The sequence below is a fragment of the Etheostoma cragini genome, chromosome 1 (genome assembly GCF_013103735.1).
Source record: "Etheostoma cragini isolate CJK2018 chromosome 1, CSU_Ecrag_1.0, whole genome shotgun sequence".
Classification (NCBI taxonomy): Eukaryota; Metazoa; Chordata; class Actinopteri; order Perciformes; family Percidae; genus Etheostoma; species Etheostoma cragini.
Window position 1 is genome coordinate 25,040,572 of NC_048407.1, and position 23,567 is coordinate 25,064,138.

Consider the following 23,567-nt stretch of genomic DNA (forward strand, 5'->3'; position numbering starts at 1 on the left):
ACACACACACACACACACACACACACACACACACACACACACACACACCACCATCTTTATTCTGTAAGTTCCTTTTTTTCTAGGCGATGGAAACACAGGCCAGTCGTACCAGTAAAACATTGGATTACAGATATAAACCATGCAGGCATTGCAAATTAAAAAAAACGCTTTACTTGTGGAAGAGATGCCCACAGGGTAGTTTGCGTGCTGTCAACATAGTATCCCAGCAGATGGCACAATCATCATCATTAGCTGCCAGCTCCTCTGCAGTAGCAACTGCAAATCTGCACAAATAAGTTTCAGAGTACATAAAAATAATGATGAAAACAGGAATAGTTGACGGATAACTGAATTAAACAAACAAAGCGCAGAACTATGAGGTAAAAAGGGGAAAACCATCAAATCAAGATATTTTATTACCTGGCCTCCATGTTGTTGATGACACGAAGGTAGTTCTTGTGGCGGCGGACACGGCGCTGGACCTCATGGAAGAGATACCGCAGCTGCATGAAGATAACCAAGCTTGCCATGGACAGCCAGATGTTTCCAAAAAGCTGACGAAAAACGTATGAACAAAAAAACAAAGTTAGGAAAGTGGAAAAAAAAAAAGACAGGGAGAGACTACATTTTTATATCACAACATGCCGACACCTGTTCCCTCTGTGTCTTACCAGCATATGGATATGGTGCATGAGGTCCAGGAAGAGCATAGCCAGCTCCATGATGAAGTCAGTGTAATAGACATATGTTCCCTTACTCTCCCAGGTCCCTGGATGGTTTAGATCCCACAGATGAATGGAATATCTGAGGGGACATGCACAACTCTATCAGGCCATGAAACACAGGTGATATTGAGACAGTATGGTGGATGTTGTGGCCCTTATCTTGGATAGGGTTTGGAAAATCATAATGTATTAAGTGTAAAGGTATTATTGTACAATAACAGGTATATTGCCATTGAAAAATTGACAAATTAAATAACAGGATGAGAGATAACAGTGTTATTGTTATAACAATAGAGAATCAAAGTTCACAATTTCCTAATTGTCCTATGTATAGGAATGAATTAATAGCTTTAAATCAATTTGCTTAATTGAAAAAATCTGTATAAATTGTCTAACGCCAATAAACCCCCTAATACATTGTGTGTAGTAACATGATAAACACAAACCAATTTTTTATAGTTAAAGTAATACACGGTTAGTCATCAAAAACATAGTTTGCTATGTACCAAGCCAGAGCACTGTGCCCGTACTGTAAACTGTGAACGGTTTGCAGGTTTTAATGTTAGACTAATATGTATGAGTATCTAGGAGCACCTCAGCTGATTAGAGTTTTTTCTGCTACTGGTATAATCCTGACCCCTCTTTTTGGGACAAAGAAGCCTTTTACACTTGTGTAATGGACCCGGGGGAAAACAAATGCTGTAGCTAACCCCAAGCCCATTCTTTTCTACATAGGCACAGGCTCTATTCCGTACTGCTGCAGAGTGCACATGCGCATGCATTTGTAAGAAGGCTTTGAAGTGACTTACCGCATGATGACATGCCCAGTGCGTACAGTCACCAACAGACACTAATGGGAAAAAAAGGATACAGGTAAATGTGGAGTAACTCTGGTGGTCTACTCTCCATTATTGATAACAAAATATAACATTTCAGTTGTGACTTTAAAAGAAATGAAACTACCTGAAGGATAATTTGTGCTAAATAAAGTAATGGGGGCAGATGGGAAGTGGTAAGAATTTGTGTGTTTATTAGACTAAACCTCTCTTTGAAAAAGTATCCCCTTATGGAGATTTCTGTAGTCTCTGTATTAAAATAAATAAGCATTTTTCAACAGTAGATGTTTTGACTTGTCGTAGCAGTAACAACTGGAAACATTAGTGTTGATTCCAGGGCACCAGTTACCTATACTCGTGACCAGGCATGCACAATACTGGGGCCCTGGAACTGGCACACTTAAATCAAATGCAACTTTTATTTATGTTATTAATTACAACTGTGCTTTTCTTGCTTTAATGTCAAAATGTCTGCCATAAAAGAGGTTTGGAGTGTTTACAATATGGCACATGAAAAACATTATAGATCTGCCCAGGCACATTTAAAATAATAAGCATGTTAAATGAAATGAAATCTTTAAGAATTACATGAGCCTAAGCAAACGCTCAAAAAGTCCACAATCAATATGCCATTGTCCACACACCGGCCACCATTTTTATACAGTTGTGGCTCCAGGTTCTTACCTCTGCTGCCATAAAGGAGAGGGTATGCATGCCATGAGAAGCTCCAAACAGACCACAGCCCACAGCCAGACCACAGCAGTCCAGCAGCAGGGAGACCAGCAGACAAAGCACTCGTACATGGCTGTTCATGGGAGTGGAGGGCGAGAAAGACAGCTGTATGGAAGAAAATGTGCAATATAAGTGGACTGTGCCTTTCTCAACTGACTTCAACCTAAAAAGAACAGGCAGAACTGCAGATCTGTAGACAAAGCTGGGAGATTGAAACAAAGACTTGAAGACAGCTAGACATACACAACCACACGTAGCCCAGTGCATTTATTAACACACATACAAAGTGATACATTTTCTCTCTGTACATTAAGTAGGCCAGTTACATCACAGGCAACAAACCAACTAAATGCCTGTTTTAAATAGTAGTGCTTGTAAGGTGGTCAATTAAATTTGATATTTTGTTTACCCCAACATGAATCTGATACAGGGACATGTCTATCAGCAGCCTCACATGCCAAAACAAGGAACTATTAATAGATCCGGAGCTGAGAAGAGTACAGTTACTCTCAGACTTTTGGGGGACACGTCCCACACCTTTTAAAAAGACAACTTTATAAAGCTTGAAAGTCAAATGCCCGGCTTCAGGCTACCTCCAATTTACTGTCAGTCCTTGTGAGTAACAAGGCAGCCACAAAGACAGTGGACCTAGTACTATCGGGTTCACTGTGTAGTATTAATAAGAACGTGTTTCATTCAGGGACATGTAGGCCTATCTATAATACCTTATAATATATCTTAGCAACGAAACAGACAAAACTTGCTGTACACGGTTCCTAAAGATTCCAATACCTGCTTATGCCATCTTGTACCTATGTATCTATGGTAATGTGGAAATCATTTAAAAAAGACTATTTACAGATTATTCTTAACTGACATTTTTAAACATATTTGTGTCCTGTAGGAACCTGAACAAATAAGAGTCTGTAGCAGAAAATAAATAAAACTAGGTACAAAGGACAACCTAAACCATGACAAATCTACATCAGAGGTGTATGCTTTCAAGGCAAGAAAGAAATATTTAGAAGAGACTTAGGCTGGGTGCCCGGATAGCTCAGTTGGTAGAGCGGGCACCCATATTTAGAGGTTTACTCCTCAACGCAGCGGGCTCGGGTTTGCCTCCGACCTGCGGCTCTTTGCTGCATTTCACCCCCCCCCCCCCTTTTTCATGTCTTCTGCTGTCCTATCAAAAGAAAGGCTGAAAATCTTTAGTGTCTTTCATTAATCTTTCATTTTTATCTTTGGAAACTCTTTCATCTTTAGTCGCCTATCCAAAATATCAGGTGTTGGCTTATTTCTGATATATTTGTTTTGATACAACTTGTGTTTTTTATTGTGGACTGATTGGCTGGTTGAACATATGGTACAATACGATTACTTGTTGTAGCTATTCTTAATTGAATTGGATTGGAAAATTGTGTTGAAAGTATATTTGTAATGATAAGATTCATTCATAATGTCATGTTATGTCATAATCCAATACATTTGGTATACCGCTCTGCCCTTGACTACCATACAAGATTGACAGCAATAAACCAGAGTTAGAGGCACTGGAATGCGTAAAAAACAATGGTGTAGTTTCTAATACTTACATATTCAAATCGGTCTTTGCAGAGCTGTACCATGAGGTGGAGAAAAACCAGGGCAGAGAACCACAAACACCACATGACCACCTCGTCCACTGTCTGAACGTTCAATACGCCAAAGATGAAAATGAACTTGTAGAAGATGAAGTTCCAGAACTTATCTTTCAGATGCTGAGGAATTAACACAGAGCAAATGACATGCATTTTTTTCTGCTAGACTCAAGTAGAGCTGCTTAATAACCCAGGCATGAAAGTATTTCATAATTTCTTCAACACTGTTGTAGACACAGACTCACCTGCTTCTCACTGACCCTGAGCGGGCCAAACACCACATACTGAATCATTTTAGCAGTTAACATCAAAGAGCAGCAGAATGTGTTGACCAACACCTAGGGGAGTACAGAGAAGAACGTGACAGTTAGTTTTTTTGTAAGAATATTCAAACAAATGCAAAACTGAGCTAAACTAGATGACACTCACCCATACAAAAAGACTGTCATTGGCAAGATACCACAGGATTGACAATTCTGGCTCACTAATATCATTGTTTAGATGTTCAAGATGCTCCCCTTCAGAGAGAGCAGGTATTTCATCAGTTTCCAAGACCCCAATGCCTGGATCAGTCACAGTGGTGTAGGCACTAAAGATGCTGCCAGCAAGCAAAGCCACACTCAGTGCTGTGTAGGTCTGCAGGCTGGGCCAAGGAAACCTCTCCAAAAACAGCAGAGGCATTGCAGAGTTTACGGTCCACTTGTCAACTCGTGAAAATGGCGTATGTCCTGATCCAAGTATTCAAAACCTGTGAGGGTAGCAGAAGTGAGTTAAAGAGGCTAACGTGGGCCAAACATGCGTAAACATTAGCTTTGTTACATACACATGCAAAAGGTCAGTGCACTGACTGAACTGTACTTGGTGCTAAAAGCTTAAATCACCCAAACAACATAAAAACCGTTGGCCCGCGATCGAATGGGCTTAGTAACCTAGGCGCTAGATGTAACGGTAAATAATAGTGAAAATAATTATGAGGGCAACACCAAGAGTTCACGCCCTAACAGTGGGTATATAGCTTAGCGTCACCTGGCTAACGTTAACGTTACTGAATAGCTAGCTTACTTGTTAGCTGACATTAGCAACGTAGCTAGCCACTGTTAAGCACCAGACAACTAGCTCGTTTTAAATCGTCACTTACAGTTTGTTCCAGATTTAGTTAAACCCACTATCCACCGTCCCTCGTTGTATTCAGTGCTTTACTTTTAGTTAGTGCAGCTGCACTGAAAACATCGTAATTGTCAACATCGTCATGTTTATTTTATCGACAATGCAACTGGCTGAAACCTTCTTCTTCTTCTTCTTCTTCTTCTTCTTCTTCGTCTGCGGTTTTTCTTCTTCGTCGTCGTCGTATGGTAGTATGCTGCTGCTGTTTTTTTCTTTTTCTTCTTCTTCTTCTTCTTCTTCTTCTTCTTCTTCTTCTTCTTCTTCTTCTATGAAGATAGACGGCGGCTAGCATTCTTAAGGCTGCACTACTGCCATCTTCTGGAGTTAGTTAACCCCTACAGTGTCCAGTAGGTCAGATTTTCCTCGTCAAACCTTTTCATAGTAGGAAGCTGGCAAGCATATTCTGCCTTGTCTACTTTCACCACACTCTTGATTGTTATTACTCCTGCTCCTGTTAGCCATTTCATTTATTTTAACATGTCCTACTTTCTCTCTGATACATGTTTCCTTTAACTAACACATGCTTTAACATTTCTGGCATGATGACAAAAAACAGTGTATGCTTCCCTATGTGATGTGTGTTGTTTAGGGTTGGTACTTGCTCTCTTTGGCTATACTTGACTTTATGATTGCAAGGGCCGACACAGAATTCATAGACTGTGTGAGGTCTATGTTTCCCCGACAGTTTTGGACCCTGGATGTTGCACACGTTCAGCCACATCACAACCGACAACATGACCCTCTGAACTCACGTACTAAATCTTCATGTTAATTTCTTTTCTTAATTTGAAGTAATTCCAAATTTACCAACAGAGTTTCTAGTAACCAGGTACTGTGTTATAGGTTAGCTATTATAGATCATTGTATACAACTTTTGTTGTTCTTTACCGCTTCACTGCTAGTTTAGTCTGGATCAATATTTTAACCTTAATTGCATCTAGAGACTGAACTATTGAAGTTGAAAGTTTCACATCTGAGAATAACTAAATAAATTGAATACGTTATATGGAGCCCTGGTATTGATAACAACACAAAATACTAGTGAAAGCTAAAATGAATGGAGGAAATTGGGTTGTATATTAAATTTTTTTAATTCCATAGTGTCCTGTGCTCAGACATCATTCTCAGTGCATTGGTGAAAAGGCAAGGATTGTTAATAATTAACAAAAAAGGTTGACATCTATGCAATAGATTGGGTTGACAGAGTCCAAAGTTAAGCTGTGTGGGAGCGTTGTTACACTGTTGCAAAGGTTATTGGGGGAGAATAGGGATAGAAAGGGACAAGAAAGACACTAGCTTAGCTTTTCATCTGCCATCTCAGAAATACTGGCTGTATACTGTATATGCAATATATGTATCAATAAGAAATCGTGTAGGTTTTGTGGTCAGTACATTAAAAGGTATTCCATTGTGCTGAATAAAGTTTTTTACTCAAGCACAGGTGGTTATAGGATGTGTCTGGTGATGGCAATGACATGTGGAAAAGAGGAGGTATAAGAGGTGATATTGTATTTATTATATTGAATTGTTGATTGTTGCAGAAAGACACAGTGACTGTTGTACAGCAGCTACAGTCTCTTCCTGGGAAGCTGAATACAGTTTTTTAAGCCATGCCAGAGAAGAGGGTGGCAGTAATGCACAGGATTATGGATCTCAACCATTACAAAATTACATAGGAGCAGATTCTTTTAGAAATAGGAAAATTGAGGTTTAGTCAGTGCTTTGTAGAAAGTACCCATAAAAGAGATTTTTTAGGGGGCATTTTGGGCCTTTAATTCCACAGGACAGATGAAGACAAGAAAGACTGGAAATGACATGCAGCAATAGGCCACGGGTCAGAGTCAAACCCACAGCCGCTGCATTGAGCAGTAAACTCCATACATGTGCGCCTGCTCTACTAACTGAGCTAACCCGGCCATACCATGGAAGACTTTTGACCTTTTTTTGCCATGCATTGACTGCAAGTAAAGGTCCCATGACATGGTGGTCTGTGGATGCTTTTATTTAGACCTCAGTGGTCCCCTAATACCATATCTGAAGTCTCTTTCCCAAAGAGAATTACAGCCAATAGAGACCATCCCACAATGTCATTTCTGAGTCTTTAGCTTTTGATGAGGGGGGGGGGGGGGGGCCTTGACCAACTGCCACTTTGCTCGTTTCAAAGCCATGATGTCGCTCTCTCTTAATGGTTGCCAAAAAAAGCAGAGAAAAGGGAGGTAACCTTGCCACTTATGACCTCCTAAGGAGCAAGATTCCAGATGGGTCCATCTGAGCTTTCATTTTTTCAAAGGCAAAGCAGGATACCCAGGGCTTGGTTTACACCTATTGCCATGTCTGGCTACTGGGGGACCACAGGCAGTCCGGGGGAACTCATATTAAACAACCTCATGAAGTGAAATTGTCATGCCATGGGACCTTTAATCATTCCATGGCAATCAAATCAACTATGTACTTTCATTATTCCTGACTTTTTCCATTAGTAATAAAGTTGCTAACCAAATCATGGTCACAAAACAGAAAAAGAAAGTACTTTGAAATAACAGCTGTCTACAGCAAATTGAATAGCTTTTGGTGCGTGTCATTTTGGTTCCTGTCTCTGACTAGTCCTGTGAGAAACTTGTTTCCTGTTCAATTTATCCATCAAGCGAAGTGAAGACTTGCTTGCACAGCACTTTGTGTTTGTTTTCATGCAGACGCCACTGTCAGCACACACACTTTTGCCATGAAAAACTCAGCCGAGCAGTTGCCTTTGGAGGAAATGGCCCCTGTGGAGTTTTGACAGTGGGACAGCAGTGGCTTGTGTGATCCTGGGCCTGTCCTCCCTGGTAGGAGCTCCATGGAACCTGCTGGTGATCTGGACTATCCTGAAACACGTCAAGGAACGTTCCCACACTTTGGTGCTCATCCTGCACCTGGCTGCTGCAGACCTGCTGGTCCTCATCACCCTGCTTCTGTGGATCTACTCCCTGGTACACAGCTGGGTGTGTGGAGAGCTCTTTTCTAAGGCCTTGGTGTACATTATCAGTGAATGCATTCTCGGCATCATCTTCTTCATCCACCTTATGACTGTAGAACGCTATTTAGCCAACTGTCACCAATTTGTGATGATGCGCTTGAAGACCAAGAGTGTAATGAACAGATGTCTTGTACTTTTGTGGTTCCTTGCTTTGCTTTTAGGAGTGCCTGACATACTGACAAAGCCTTCAGAGTAAAGAGATGGAACTGAGCACTGTTTTATCAAGGAATACAGCTCTCAGACCCAAGCGACCTTGGGGGGTTTTGTAGTTCCTTTTATCATTCTTAGTTACTGCTACTGTCTGGTAGATGCCCAGCTCAGGACAATGAGTTTCATCTCCAAACATAAATCCATCCATCTTGTGCATGTGGTTGTAGCCTTCACACTGTGCTGGTTGCCTTACCATATAATCAACATAACCAATCTGGTTTGTATCCTGAGATCTGGCAAAGAACATGAATGTGTTCCAAAGAGTGTTGTCTTTAGTTCTGGTGTCCTTGTTTTCATCAGCATATCAATGAATCCTGTGTTATACGTCCTCTTTGCTAGGAACTTACGAGGGAGTCTGGAAGAGTCGCGACTAGTCAGGCTGTTCCAGGAAATGGCTACTCACACCATCAATCTGAGGGAGCTTGTAGTACAACAGAAGACTGGCCAGATGGCAGCAAATCACAAGTAAAGCTGATTTCTGACTGAAAACTAAAATGAAAACTAAATCCCTTCAAATGTGATGCAAGGGAAATGTGACATTTGTTTTTCTGCAGTGAATTAAGGGACTATACTTTGCTATGAAAGCCTTTATATGATCTAAGGTTTTGAAAGCCTGTATGTCATGTGTAAATAGTGCTGACAATGGTTGTCAGTGTTCAAGCTATTCATATCATTAGCACATACAGTGGCTTGCATCACACACCCATGCAAAAGTTAAAAAGAAGAATACAAATTTGGAAATTGATCTTAATGCCTTAATTCAAAACATTAATAAAATCCAACCCCTATGTTAAATTCCCATAGAAGCAGGCGGATCTTTATTTTTAAAGGCCAGTTATTTTGTGGATCCAGGATACTATGCAGCCTGATAAAGTTCCCTTGGCCTTTGGAATTAAAATAACCCCCCATCATCACATACCCTTCATCATAGAGATAGGCATGGGGAACTTTCCTTATGATCATCTCTCATTGCAAATCAAATCAGTATTAAGCTAACTGAAATAACACCATGCTAATCTCTAGGTATGGTGAAGGTTAAACGATTATGTGTTGTTATTTTAATTCCAAAGGCCAAGGGAACTTTATGAGGATACATAGTATCCTGGATCCAAGAAATAACTGGTCTTTATCATAAGGGTATGCATACTTATGCCCCTGTAATTTAAGGAAGAACATTTATTAATTTACAATACATTGTCCTTTCACAAAGAAAATAGGTGTCCTTAAAAGGTTGGATTTTTCTAAATCTTTTGAATTAAGGCATTAACATAAATTTCCAAAAGAAGTTTGTTTCACGTTTACCCTCGGATGTCAATGCAAACACATGATTGCAGTCTTTACATGTTTCTTGCTGTTGATGATCAGTTCCTGTCGTATGGTTTAAAAAATTTGAAAACTTTATAACTCAATTTTTACATGATAAAAATGAAGTACCCCCAGACCAATGTTCTTGGAAACTGCAGAAATAATTTATTTTTTGTTGATACTTTAAACTTATTTAGTTTATCATTATCTCTGATTTTTATTCAACGCAGAACTTGACAAATTTTCTTGCTTACTGAACTTGAAGTAATTATTCCCTGTGACACTCACAGACATTTAGTCATTATCTCTTCAAGAATGTAAGTGGCCAACGGGTTGCTTTAATTTAACTTTAATACTCACTAACAAAATTCTAAAAAAGCTATGATTTTACATCCTTTAAGTGAATCCGCCCAATAACATGAATCCTGCTTGATACACTTCTCTCATTATTCAGACTATTATCAGGCAAAGGGTCTCCTCCTTGTGGAACTAAAAGGGATCAGGCCAGTTTCTAAAAGTGCTCCTTTACATAACAGACCTTTAGCCATCATGTTAGTTGAATCAAACTGTGAAATGCATGGTCATCTATAGGACATATTTTTTAGACAGCAAGGTTTTGCTTCATTAAAAAAATACCTTAGTCTAATTTGATTTGATTTTTTTGTATATCATAGAAGTTTCATAAACTTAGTCCTCATACAGATCCTCTGGCTTGTAACTCCGGAGCGTACTCTCTGGTGGAGCACCTGAGATCAGTTCACTTTTGAGATCACTTTAATTTCTGTTTGTAGATTTTTCTTTCAGTTTTTTGAAACTCCTTTTCTTTACCATCATGACCTGAGGTGAAAAATGGACCTATGACGAATGCGTGAATCACCCTCTTTCCTGTGTTGTCCATTCTTAAAGGGAAGTGAAGACTTGCTTGTACAGCACTTTGGTTTTTCTTTTCATGCAGACGCTACTGTCAGCACATACACTTGCAGCATGAATAACTCAACTGAGCTGTCTTCCTCAGAGGAAATTACCATGGCCCCTGAGGAGTTTGACGGTGGGACTGCAGTGGCTTGTGTGATCCTGGGCCTGTCCTTCCTAGTAGGAGCTCCGGGGAACCTGCTGGTGATCTGGACTATCCTAAGACACGTCAAGCAGCGTTCCCACACTTTGGTGCTCATCCTGCACCTGGCTGCTGCAGACCTGCTGGTCCTCATCACCCTGCCTCTATGGATCTACTCCCTGGCCCACCACTGGGTGTTTGGAGAAGCTTGCTGTAAAGCCATGGTGTTCGTGATCAACGCCTGTATGTATAGCAGCGTTTTCCTCATTACTCTCATGAGTGTGGAACGCTTTGTGGCTGTGCGCCACCCCTTTTCCTCGGCTGGCTGGAAAAGGAAAAAAGCTTTAAATAAAGTTCTGCTAGCTCTGTGGACTGCAGCATTTGTGTTCAGCATACCGGTCATCCCAACTCAGGTTGTAGGGACGGATGCTGGTGAGGAGCACTGTCTGTACCGGCTTTACACTTCTGTCACCCAGGAGCTGGTGTGTGTGCTGCTAGAAACACTCCTGGGCTACATTATACCCCTCATCATCCTCGTGGTCTGCTATGGCTGCCTGTGCAGCCGGATTACTCAGATGAGCTTCAAGTCTAAACGCAAGTCCACGGTGCTGATTGCCAGTATAGTGGTTGTGTTTGCCATTTGTTGGACGCCTCATCACATAGGAAATGTCCTCTCACTCATCATCCTGGCTACTGAAAACTCCCTCCCGGACGCAGCGGAGAATCTGGAGAGCGTCAGGAGCACCATGACTTTCATCGCTGGAGCCATGGTCTTCATCAGCAGCACTGTTAACCCCATCCTCTACATGTTTGCGGCTCGCTCCTTCAGAAGCTCCCTGCGGGACACCGGTATCCAGAAGCTTTTCCGCCATATCTCCAGCACCTCCCCAGGTGAGGGCAATAAAGAGCTGTCCTTTGTGTCCAAGAGACAGACCAACAGTTCTCAGTGTGTGTCTGAGCCGAAAGACCAACTGGACATTAAATAAAAATGTGTAAAAATAATCTGTCCTGGTACTGAACATGTGTAGATATTCATGTATACTGTATGTATTTTTAAATAAATCAAATGTTGCCAAAAATGAAACTCCTTTTGTTTGAAATTACAACACAGAAAAACAAGAAGTCTTCATATGTGCAATACTTGTGCAATTCTGTAAATGACCTGGTTTACATGCAACAGTTTTTTCGTTGTTTGTTTTTTCGAATGGTGAACATATATTTATAAATATGTTATATATTATGTATTCCATATCATATTCATAAATAGCACAATAAATACGTATACTTACATTCAACATTTCTCAATGTAAAGTTTTTCTTTTATTATATAATCTAGTTGATGCCAACAAAGGGACATAGTATTGATTATATTTTTGATTCAGTGTACAATTTTTTTTAAGTTACCACTAGGTGTGGGAACATAACACATTAGACGTTCATCTGGTAATCCTGTAAGCCACTTATTTCTTTACTGTTTTGCCACAGAGAAATATTTTACTCACAGCTACGGGTGTGTTAATTTGAGTTTAAGAACTTTTCAATCTTGCTGTGTCGTTCTTTGTCAGCAAATTGCAACATCTCTGATACAGTTTTATTGGGAGCTTATGTCACAACACTGTTGTTCAGTTCACCTAGTGAGTTTTCATCATAGAATCCATAACATTCAACTTTTGTAAAAATGTTTTTCTCTTGTGACAAGTTAGCTAACAATTGTCTTGACAACCCACTACAAATATTTTTCTCTCCACTTCCCCTCAATGAAAATATTGCAAAATGTAAATCTTCATGTTCCCTTTGTCGAGCAGCAAATAGCAGAATCATGTCATAATGTTGATTACCGTGCTATAAAAACAAAAAACCTGCACTCTTAGGTGAGAGAGTTCAATGTTATCCTATTTCCTGTTATTTTTAAAAATGCATTTTTCAGTCAGATAATTATGATATGTTTTTATCATAGCATATTCAGTTTATCTGTTGGCAAAACTGCAGTACACACAACATGGTCTAACCAATGGAGACAACCAGTAGATGGCAGTGGCAGTATTATATATATATATATATATATATATATATATATATATATATATATATATATATATTTAGGTTTGACATAATTTCTGTGTGGTGTCATAACAATAATTATATATTTATCTCACTATCTCATCGTATGTTTTTATCCAGAGAATGGTCATGATGAGATTTTCTTTTTTAGCACTACCTTGCTTAATTCTACTTAAAAACAAGTATGCCTGTGTTGACACAGTGGAAATGGAAAGAACCAAGCAAGATACAATGTTTCTATAGATTTTAAAACTTTGAACAAATAAAAAAAAAAAAAAGTAGAAATGTTACTTTGCATCTAACTTGGTAACATTGACTTCCCTTTGATAGGACTTAAAACTATTTAATATTTCATACTAATGACTTTACCGTGGGGTGACATTTGTTGTGTTAAATGAGTGGGCTCATTTGTCGCACAGATGGCTCAGTTGGTGGGGTGGGCCCCCATGTGTGGAGGGTTGCTCCTCGATGCAGTGGGCCAGGGTATGACTCCGACCCTTTTGCTGCATGTCTTCCCCCTCTTTCTCTCCACGTTCATGTCTTCTGCTGTCCCGTTCTGCTGAAAATACCCAAAAAATGATCTAAAAAAAGGATGTGGCTTATAGTGATAATGATTTGAACTAAGAATTGAATAAACCCAGTGTGAAACATCACCTTTAAATATTAGTGAGTCAGGATTATTTTAACCTCGACAGTGGAAAATTACAGAGGGCAAAGTGTGTGATAAAGAAATCATGTCAGACAAATTCACACACAAGAACAGTAGCTGACTCTGAGACGCTAGACCTTTTCTTACGGAATGAGGAAGCAACGTGTATAACATCAGCAGTGTGGTTTGTGCCTAATGTATCCATTGCCTTTCATTATAAGTGTATTTGTACAATATGTTTGTACTGTACTTTTTAATTAAATCAACACTCTGTCCTTTCTTATCTTTATGTTTTTTATGCTTTTTTAAATTATAAAATATTGATGAATAATTAGCTACAAAGACGAAACAGAATGTGGGCACAGATCCTTGGTATTTAACTTAATGTAAATTGATCCTGTTTTGCTCTCAAAACCTGCCTTATAGGAGCTATCACATATGCTGCTGTATATAATGTAATCCCTAACAATGGAACTCATACCCACCCCATAGCTAAAAGTAAAGCACAAGACGAGACCTGCCACGGGGATAACTGAGTCATGAATCTTATCCCTAAAGTTCACTGAGAAGTGTTGGTTTTGCATAACACATCGCTATTGCCACTGGCTTGTTAGAAGACCTGCAAACACCTCGCACCACGTGACACTACCGCTGACACCCAGTTAGTTTCCGGATACGGTGGTGGGTCCTACATGTTGCTTTCTTACACCTGCTAAAACAAAGAATTAACATGCCATTTTGGTGCCCCAGGCAGATAACTTGTATAATCACTTCTTCTATGTGATGTCATGAATATAAATGTTCTTTGTTGTTGTTGTTGTTGTGAGGAATTTCATTATGTGTCTAGGGTTTCAGTTGAAGTGTTTCACAAGGTGTCCAGCCACTAATCAGATGGTTCAGCTGAAAAGAAGGATTTCACGAGAGGAAGGAGAAACTAAGAATTATTCTTGAGATTAAGGGGATTTAAATAAGCAAAAGGAGTTGAAGAGACAAAAAGCCTTGATTTCACTACAGTCTACTGGCCCATCGCAAGCAAGATGGGAGTGTCAGGAGCAACAAGACATGGCATTCTGGGAACAAGGCCAAAGATTGGGTGAAAACTCAAGCAGGCCAGTAAGGACCTGTGAAGTTTTAAAAAAAACTCTACTGTATGTTGTTGCTCTTTTAAAGTGCCAGATTTTATTTCAATACGGAAGCTGCTCAGAGATAACAGTTTAGCTACACAAAAAGTGTTACTCGTCCTACTGTATGTGTGACCAGAAAAAGAAAAATGAATAGTAATGATTTGGAAAGTTATTCCAAATCACAGTGGGAGTGTGAAGCAGCACACATTGAATTGAATCAATGCTGATTCAATGCTGATTCAATGAATCAGCATTGATTTTTAGAGGATTAATAAGGATGACATATTGAAACATATAAGAAACAATAAATAATATGTTACTTTCTATTATGTACAGGCTGATTCCATTGTTCTTTATTTGTTCCCTCTTCCTCTTTGTTTTCATGTATGTCTATGTGTTGGTTTGTGTTCTCCTTTATTTGGCCTTCCTACACTCCCTTTTACCTTTACCTACCAAATAATCATTTTTGTGGGAATGTTTTGGAATTTTATTTATATTTAAACAATTAACAAACAATACACTGGGACATAGGAACGCGTCCTAGGACCAAATAAAAAATAAAAAAAATACACTGGAATGACGGGGAGGGGGGAGACCTAACAAAATCCCAACAGCAGCAACAGAGCTTGCAGCTCCCCAGCAAGAAATTAGGGGAAATCATCATAATGATGGCACTATAGCAATCACAACTTTAAACATTTAGTAAATATTGACATGATATGGTGCAGGTGTATCTTGTTTACATTTGTATGAGCATCAGAGAAAACCAAATAAAAGAATTGGTTTGTTTCCAACTGTTTTCTACCCGAGTAGCAGTTTAGAATGCAAGAAAGTAATGGTTTGTAGCACATTGCAGTGAATAAGCCATGAGGCTTACATAAAATCTGTGTTCTAAATATCCAACCCTATAAGACAGACAACAAATATATACAGGCTACACAAATGCTTCTTCTCCAGTATGGTCCATACAGATCCATATTGTCTAAACTCTTTAATAAAAATAAAAAAAGTTTTTAAAATGTATTCCAGCTCACATTTTGGAGCCTATTATTTGATTCACATGTATTATCAGCACACGTGTAAAACAAATGTTAATGGTAAATAACAAACCTTTAAAAACATCCAAAAGTTGCTCTATGTTGGCAGGGTTGTGGTGTTCTGCATTTGGCACTGTTCATTTACGCTTTACTATCCAACATACCTCATGGAGGTACAGCCCTGTTTTGTCAGATTACTTCCTGATTCAAAAGATCTGACCAATATGATTACAGTACTCACCCCAGGCTCCCGCCCTCACCTTTCCAAACCAGCCAATAGGCGACGTCTGTGGAGCTCTCCTCGCGCAGAGGTCGAGCCACACAGGTAACTGAGAAAAAAAATAGAAAGGAGAGGAGGAAAAAAAACTGCAGGGGTTGTTATGGAGTTCGTGTGAAAGAAAAACGGATTTCCACCCTTCTTTACCAGTTAAACCAGTATCTCTGGATAGAATACACTCAAGTACTTCAACAGGTAGAGTCTCTGAACGCAAACTCTTTCGTGGCTCCTCTGAAAATAATCTCCCCCCTTTTTCTCTCTGCGTTTACCTCAATTGAGTTTCAGCCCTTTTGTTCGCTCTTCTTATCACTTGGAAAAAGGTGAACCCTCGTGTTATTTTTTATTTTAATCTTTGCTTTAATTGTAGTTTTTACCCTTGTGGTCCCTGATGGCTTCGCACAGTGATACTCTGGTGGTGTTCTTTGGGGCAACAGCTGGTGCAAATGGGGGTAAACTGGGTTCGGATGAGAGGGAAATAATTCTCTTGGTGTGGCAAATTGTGGATCTACATGAGAAAAAGGTACGGACCTTTCTGACCCGTTCGTTCGTTGTACGGTTTCTTATGTACCCAAAGTGTTTGTGGCATATTGTCTACCTGTAGTGAAACAGTATGTTTGACATTTAAATCAACATGGTGTGCTCTCTAAAACCGTCCGCAGCATGCTAGCTAACGCTACATCAATTCTCCGTCCAGCCGTCTTGTTAGCTCACCTTTTACAGGTGTGCGACCAAAATGTAACAAGCAGGCGAGGACCGTAGTTTCACCTCATTGCATGGAGAAAACACACCGTTTTGGTTTGGCATGTCAGCTTCTTGATATCTAGGCTAAACAACGCTTTATTGACAATTAAGTGCTTTTTGCAACTACATTGTCAATTGTTTGTTTGACTTTTGTAAGAGTTCATTTTTTCTGAATGTGGGTGTTAAAGTCTATAATTTACCATGAACTAGCTGCATTTAGTTTTACGCTGTGTTCTGCGCCATAAACCGCTAAATCCATTTACAGGTCGGGAAGCTTCATAGATGTCTTGTCAAGCCAGACACTTTAGAGCTGACAGACCAGTGTAAAGAGGAGACAGGGCTGACTGTGCAAGACCTCGCTAAAGCTGAGCCCCTGGACAAAGTTTTGCAACAGGTGAGTCCCACTGGACACTTAAATGTGAGGTTCATATCCACATAAGGAATATTTAAGAAGCATTTTACTCTGTTGTTACACACGCACACAGGCCGAAATTACACACACATGCACACAAAGGACCTATAAACATCCATTGTTTTTGTAGGGAGCTTTCGGAGGGATGGGGCTGTCATAGTAAGAGCCGTTGGGGGGGTTGGTAGGGTTTGGTCCCTGGCTTAAGGGCACCTTGGCAGTGCTCAGGAGTTGAACTGAATCCTCTCCAGCTACTAGTCCACGCTCCATTCCTGGTCCTGAACCAGCCCCACCCTCTGGTCCCTACTTACTTGACGATCCGTGAACCAACAACCTCTTTCCGTGTGAAATAGGCCTTAGAGGTCCTGGTGCTTGGTTTTACTTCATGTTTGAAAACTCTCGCTGGGGAACTGAATTCATGAAAACAGCAAAAGCTCATAGAATCTCTATGCCATCAGCAGAATTATTAGAAATTCAGAAGCCAAATAAACTGAGGCAACTTATCTCTGACAGGTTTTGCCCAAAGCAAGATGGGACATGACAAACCTATTTTGGCATTGAGCTGTAAGTTCATGTAAGGAGTGTCACGTTTCCCTGATGATATAAAAAAAAAAAGAAAGAAAAAAAAGGTCTTTCACCTGGTTGAGATATGTCATTGGCTTTGCCCTGACAGTTTAACTTCGCTGACGGTTTGTTAAAGCTAAAGGGTTAGGATAGGCAGAGCCCGAGGCATCGGACGATAAGGAGGAGTCGCAGGTCTAGTCTTGTCTTGGCCCTGCTGCAGACATCTGGAAGGCGGAATGTTTACATGGGACCGCACCTCTGTTTTAGGCTGCAGGACAGACAGGAGGGGAGACTTTCAGATCTTAGGCTTCATCATTGGCATGGCACTTTTTGACGTGAATTTGCTTTCTGGTTCCTCCCTGTCAGGAGGTGTGCGTCGACAAAAATGCTTGTTGCCTAACTCATCTGCGCAAGAGTGTTTGTTTGCACTGGCTACATCTTCACTGCCCTCCCGTATGTCATAGTTTAAAAACCTCTCATTATCATGCTGGACCAGTGTGTTTGGGTTGATATTTAGTGCTGCTGTGGTCTAAATACTATGTATTTACAAGCAGCTTGGTTGGTTGGGGTAATCAATTGAAAATGGGATATTTTCTTTACATTTTTTTTGGGGGGGGGGGGGGGGTTTAATAGCAATGATGCAGCTGGGGTTTTAACACTAGCTTAAACACTTAAAATGTCATGGGAGTTTGGTCCAAATGTTGAAGTAATGTATGCCTCAGACAGACCAGGTAAGAATTCAGCTCCACTGTTGGTTAGTTTGTGTGCTGAACCTTCAAATATTAACCCAAGTAAACAGTTTGTTCTTTTCATACCTTTCTCTCACTGGTTACTTTCTTTCTCCATTGGTCATTCTAAGGTTAATTTGATCCGTTTTGATTCAGGGAAGTAAAGGAAATTTGCATTCGTACAATTTTTTTCGTACAGAACTGCAATAAAGAATAATGTGTGTTTTTTTTTTTTTTTTAGATGGAGCAGTCCATTTCATGTTTTTCAATGATAGAGGAAAACAAGCCCCTGATTTTTATTGGTGGGCTGTGTGGTCTGAGAGAAGGCTGTGGAGATTAGCGGGGTTGTTTGCTAGCTAAACTCCATAACATTGGAAACTATTTCTCCACGAAGAATTATGCTAAAGTTAGACTGGGTATACCCAGCCCAATCTGCCGGCGATTTGATCTCGCCCTGCACCTCAGGCTGGAAACCTGTACATTTACCCATCCCGCTTTCGTTACAATTTTCCAGGGACCAATCACAGGTGTAACACAATAACGAAAGAGGGGCGACCAAGCAGCTTTTTGTTTACATGCAACAAAGCGGCCTCCGAAGCACAGCAAACCGGTGATGACGCTGTCGCTGCTACGTCACCGGGATTGTTGTTCTGATTGGTTGAAGGACTATCCAATTGCGGACAGTAACTTGAACTATGCCCGTTGATAACGCCTCTCGTGCAGTAGAAAATACAGAGCAAACTCCCCAGACTAATGTTCAATCTTAAAAGATTAAGCTTGGTCTGGTGAAAGCCAGACTATGCTAAAGCGCTACTTTTAAATATTGTCTGTTAGTTGTCTAGGTTTCCAGAGATGTGCTCATACATTTCTTGTGAATAAGCCATTCAGCATAAAACAATAAAATAACTAATCAACAAAGTCGATATTAGTCAACTAAAATCAAAAGGACGGATTAGTCAATTTATCGACTAAACCTACATGCTAGTACTCGTGTGTGCTTGCGTGTGTTATATCTGCAGTTCAGTTCCTGGGAGTAGGCTGATGTATGGTTTAGCTGTTGTCAGGTTGCTGCTGACTGTACAGGCTTAGATTTAGTCTGGGGCACTGACAGCATGTTACAGCCTGTAGGGAGCTGCACATGATGTGAGACCTCACACACGTTGTTGTTGTTGTTGTGACACCGTTTTCCAACTGTTTTAGACCACAGCCAGAAATAGTGACTACAGGCTTCAGCAGTGAGTGAAATTAAGGATTAGGTGCTGTCTTACAAAGGCAGCTATATTGTGACATAGACAACTTGATGAATCACATCTAAGAGTGACTCACATAAGCTGGATTTTAACACTACGGAAAAAAGGCTGCACACAGATCACATGCAAAAATCACTCTGATTTGGATGACCTCAGTCCTTCGGGGATCTAGTCTTGGGTGTGTACCAAGACTTCTAAGACCAAAGTGTCAAAATGAATGCCTTTTTTATAAAAGGAAGATTTTAAATGAATGTTGATGTTTTGTGCCTGGTGCTACAATAACTGTTACATTCACTCGACAAAGCAAGTTTGGGGGGGAAATCCAACTTAAGACTACTGGAGGAGAATATACTGCAGTCATCTGATTACTTCAGAATTATGTTTGCACTCATGTAACTTTGTAAATGTGTTAAAGATGTGACTTATAACAGAAAACATAGTATACTGTGTATGACACAGCAGCCTGAGGAAATTAACACACTTTTCCTTCTTTTTTTTTGTGCATTTTTGTGAATTTTACACACTGGATCTTTTTTTGTGTGTTGTTTTTAGACTTTTATTTCAGCTGGGACTTTTTCTATTAATCTTTTTTTTCATCTCTTTCCACTGTAAGTGATTTTCCTGTGCATGTTCTTGTGGTGCACATGCTCACTATGTAAAAACCTTCTTAGAACCTGGCTTATTTACATGATTATCTGTGATCTGTGTGGATTTTTGGCCAGTTAAAATCATTCTGAATGCAAACAGCGGCCAACTCTAGCATTATGAGACATGCCGATGTGCTGTGGTGGCAGTGTGTGTGTTTGCTTTTTAGGTGCCTTTCAAACAGTTAAAACAGCCGCAACACTCCCTGCAGCTCTTATCGGAATTTGTTTCAGCCACCACCACCCCACCTCACCTCTGCATACAAACAATCCGGTTAACCTGGAGAGCAAATTGTGATAGGACCATGTTCAAAGGCCACTTCCTCCCCCTCATCTGTGGAAAGGCTTTCCAGAGGGGGGGAGTGAGAGCGAAAGTTGGTTAAAATAGAAACTGAGCCAAGCCAACAATTATTGTATCATTGAAATAAACACAACAACATTTAAGTAGTACAGCTGGATGTTTATTGTCATGGCTATTGGCTGAAAGTTGCAAAGATTAAATGGACAATATTATGTATTGTATATGCAATGCATAAAGTGAAACATGAATAAATGGGTGGTTGTTTGATTTCACACATTGCACATTAATAACCGATAACCCGATCATGTTAATTATTTTTTTTAAAGTATCTGATTTAAGGTGGAAGCACTCTGAACTTTTTCCATGTTCTTTTTTTCCCTCTGTAGTCTGTTCAGACGTTTGGCTCAATAGCCGGTTGCCTCGACATATCTGTCAGTGTGAGATTTGGCTTCTGTTTAGCTTGTTTGCTCAATTTAAACTTTTTTTGACACAGTTGAGAAAGGTAGTGGGAGTGCCGCTACGTTATCAAAAGCACTTGGTTATTTCTCAGTAATCCGGCTTTAGTAATTGGCCAAGGCGGAGCTGCATGCAAAGCGATGAGCAAACAATAGTACTGTTATCACTGTAATCACTACATTATCTAGTATGGATCTGCTTGAAATGTGCGGATGGAGTAATCTTACAATTTTGGAGTATCAGAGTTTAACATTTTTCATATCTGAAAAAAATAATCTCCATACAGTGAAAATTGTACATGTGAATTTGCACATTCAATGCATGAGGGAATTGAAATCTAGGGACTTTGAATTCAACTTTTTTTTGTTTGTTTTTTTACACTTCTTGTTTGCTACTTACTTTATGAAGTTAACTAATACAGCTCTACTAAAGGCTGTAATACAAGGTATGCTGCTGAGGTGGTATGTTGATACAGTGGTCCGGAGAGTTTGTTTACCTTAGCAGTGTAATATGCTAATTGAACTAGACTTAATCAAAAAATGTAAGTGAAGGTAGATATGAAGTTGATATAAAGAGTTAATTATATCACTTAATATTTTGTGTAGAATAATTATATTCCTTGCAGTAGATCTGTCCTCTGTGTACATTGTTTCACAAATTGTTTCTGGGTTCTACTTTTACATTAGTCACAATATTGGGATTTACTTAAACCACAATATTGTGATTGACTTAACCAATTGTTTTCACTTACAGCTTATCGTAACCGCCCTCAATTAAGAAGACATTTAGGTCTGGGACTAGAATGACAGCCAGAGCAGCGCATTTCTCATCCAGTCATCCTGTTGTGTAACTATGGCGGATTTATTAATTAATAACTGCTGTATCTGATCCGTGCCACCACGCCAACATTAACAAAATAGCTCTTACACAATGTGAAAAGCATCCATACGGTCCATATTTGTTTGACCCAATTGTTTTTGTGTGTGTGTGTGTACTTAATTAATCATAGACAACATAATATATCCCTTTCATGCGGTTTGTCAGCTTAGAGCTTCCCACTTTTAGCACATGGACCTTCTGCAGCTAATGTGAAACATGTAAATGTAAAAACATTATAAACAGGGTCTTGAGCTTGCCTGTTCTCAAGAATTTTTGGAAATACTCTAGCAAGTCCTAATTTAACATGACCCTGACCCCGAAATTTGCAGAAACATTTACAGTGTAAGAGGCTAAGGGGCGTAGTTCAAAGAATGGTAATAATAGCCCATGTCTTTCTTTTACTCCGTATTGCACAATGGCAAAGAGAACTTACAAAAGAATTATTTTTGAAAATAAATTTTAGTGACCAGTGATCTTTTACTTGTTGGCTTGTGTAAATGAGCTCTTGCTGTTTTATTTTTCTCAGATCAATGATTCTTTCAGGTTTCTGTCCAGCCACCCTAAAACTCCCTTAATCTATCCCCGAAGCATTGTTCCCTTGTCAGCAGCTGGTACGCGTTGCCAAATAGCTCTGTATTTCACTGACTTTTAAGGAGCATGCTTCAACATGCACCTCTAATACTCTCTCCCAGTCTGAAGATCAGTCATAAATAGCCATTGGCCATGTAAAACTAGTCAATCATTGGGTTTTAGTTGGTCTCTCACACCCAGATGGTCTAATTTTTGCACTTACACAGGTAACTTTGAGGATTCAGGAATAAGAAGGGAAAAACTAATTTTCTGAAGAGGGAAAAGAGAGTCCCTTGCATGGTAACATTGAGTAGCAGCGTAGGACTTTGCACAACTATAACATTTTGGAGAGGATCCCAATCACAGGACATATACACAAAGTTTCACTTTCGTTAACAATGCTAGATAGGGGATAGCATTGGCGGAGGCTTGAATACTCAAGTCATATCGACTTGAATGCCGCTTGTATTCACTTTTACTAAGTTTTATGAAAATCGGGCGAATAGTTTTTCCGTAATCCTGCTGACAAACAAGTAATGTAAAACATTCTCGAAAATGCAGTCCTCTGACGTGTTTGTTTTAAGTGGTGACCTCTGTAGACTGTTAAATGCTGCCAACAACAGGTTGACACAACACACAGAATGGGGCTCATTGAATTTGGTAGTTATAAATAAACATGTACTAATGTGGGAGTTGCTGGTATCTAGGATTGGGTGTTGGTTAATTAGGGTTTACCTAAAGTGGAGGCAGGCAGGTTGGACTTGTTTTGGGTTGTTTTTCATCTTGTCTGGCTGTGACTGTTGGTCATGCTAGAAAACTGTGATGCTGGTATTTAGTTGTGATCATTCCTCTCCTTTGTGTGCTCCCTCCCTTGCTAGGCAAACAGTAAAACCTGTTAGACAAGCCTCGTTCCCAATGAAAACCAAACACACAAACCCCCTTATCCACCTGATAATAAAACTGGATCTGAATGATCTGTTCATAAGTGGACAGCTATAAGTATAGGTGGGAATCAATGCACCTAGAGCACATTAAGATCCAATCACCTAGACCACATTTTAGACACACACACATACATACATAAATACATACATACACACATATATATATATATGTGTGTATGTGTATATATATATATGTGTGTGTATGTATGTGTATGTATATATATATATATGTATGTATGTGTATATATGTGTGT

At 39.7% G+C, this 23,567-nt stretch overlaps 3 protein-coding genes and 1 pseudogene across 6 annotated transcripts in view; 3 read left to right on the forward strand and 1 right to left on the reverse strand.

Annotated features, from left to right (window-relative positions):
• The window catches only part of LOC117943580 (E3 ubiquitin-protein ligase AMFR-like), an 11,017-nt gene extending 5,756 nt beyond the window's left edge, over positions 1-5,261 (reverse strand). The window contains exons 1-9 of the mRNA XM_034869801.1: positions 5,069-5,261; positions 4,360-4,678; positions 4,176-4,268; positions 3,886-4,050; positions 2,246-2,398; positions 1,535-1,575; positions 672-804; positions 421-554; positions 174-284 (exon numbers count right to left, since the gene is read on the reverse strand). Of these exons, the coding sequence (XP_034725692.1) occupies positions 174-284; positions 421-554; positions 672-804; positions 1,535-1,575; positions 2,246-2,398; positions 3,886-4,050; positions 4,176-4,268; positions 4,360-4,611 (1,082 nt within the window). The 5' untranslated portion in view covers positions 4,612-4,678; positions 5,069-5,261. The remainder of the gene's footprint in view (positions 1-173; positions 285-420; positions 555-671; positions 805-1,534; positions 1,576-2,245; positions 2,399-3,885; positions 4,051-4,175; positions 4,269-4,359; positions 4,679-5,068) is intronic.
• A 2,555-nt stretch (positions 5,262-7,816) lies between these two features.
• LOC117943619 lies at positions 7,817-8,999 on the forward strand (annotated as a pseudogene).
• A 1,392-nt stretch (positions 9,000-10,391) lies between these two features.
• Positions 10,392-11,722, forward strand: si:dkey-148a17.6 (uncharacterized protein LOC108190685 homolog). The gene has a single exon (XM_034869833.1). It carries the CDS (start codon positions 10,490-10,492, stop codon positions 11,663-11,665), a length of 1,176 nt encoding a protein of 391 aa, XP_034725724.1. The 5' UTR covers positions 10,392-10,489; the 3' UTR covers positions 11,666-11,722.
• A 4,127-nt stretch (positions 11,723-15,849) lies between these two features.
• Positions 15,850-23,567, forward strand: part of esrp2 (epithelial splicing regulatory protein 2) — a 23,407-nt gene continuing 15,689 nt past the window's right edge. For 3 of the 4 annotated variants that reach the window (XM_034869789.1, XM_034869767.1, XM_034869781.1), the window contains exons 1-2: positions 16,029-16,347; positions 16,834-16,962. In XM_034869789.1, the coding sequence (XP_034725680.1) occupies positions 16,216-16,347; positions 16,834-16,962 (261 nt within the window). In that variant the 5' untranslated portion in view covers positions 16,029-16,215. The other variant, XM_034869772.1, reaches the window with a different exon arrangement.

What these genes read in the sequence shown, in the direction of transcription:
- si:dkey-148a17.6 (XM_034869833.1), top strand. Translation starts at nt 10,490, where the DNA reads ATGCGTGAATCACCCTCTTTCCTGTGTTGTCCATTCTTAAAGGGAAGT.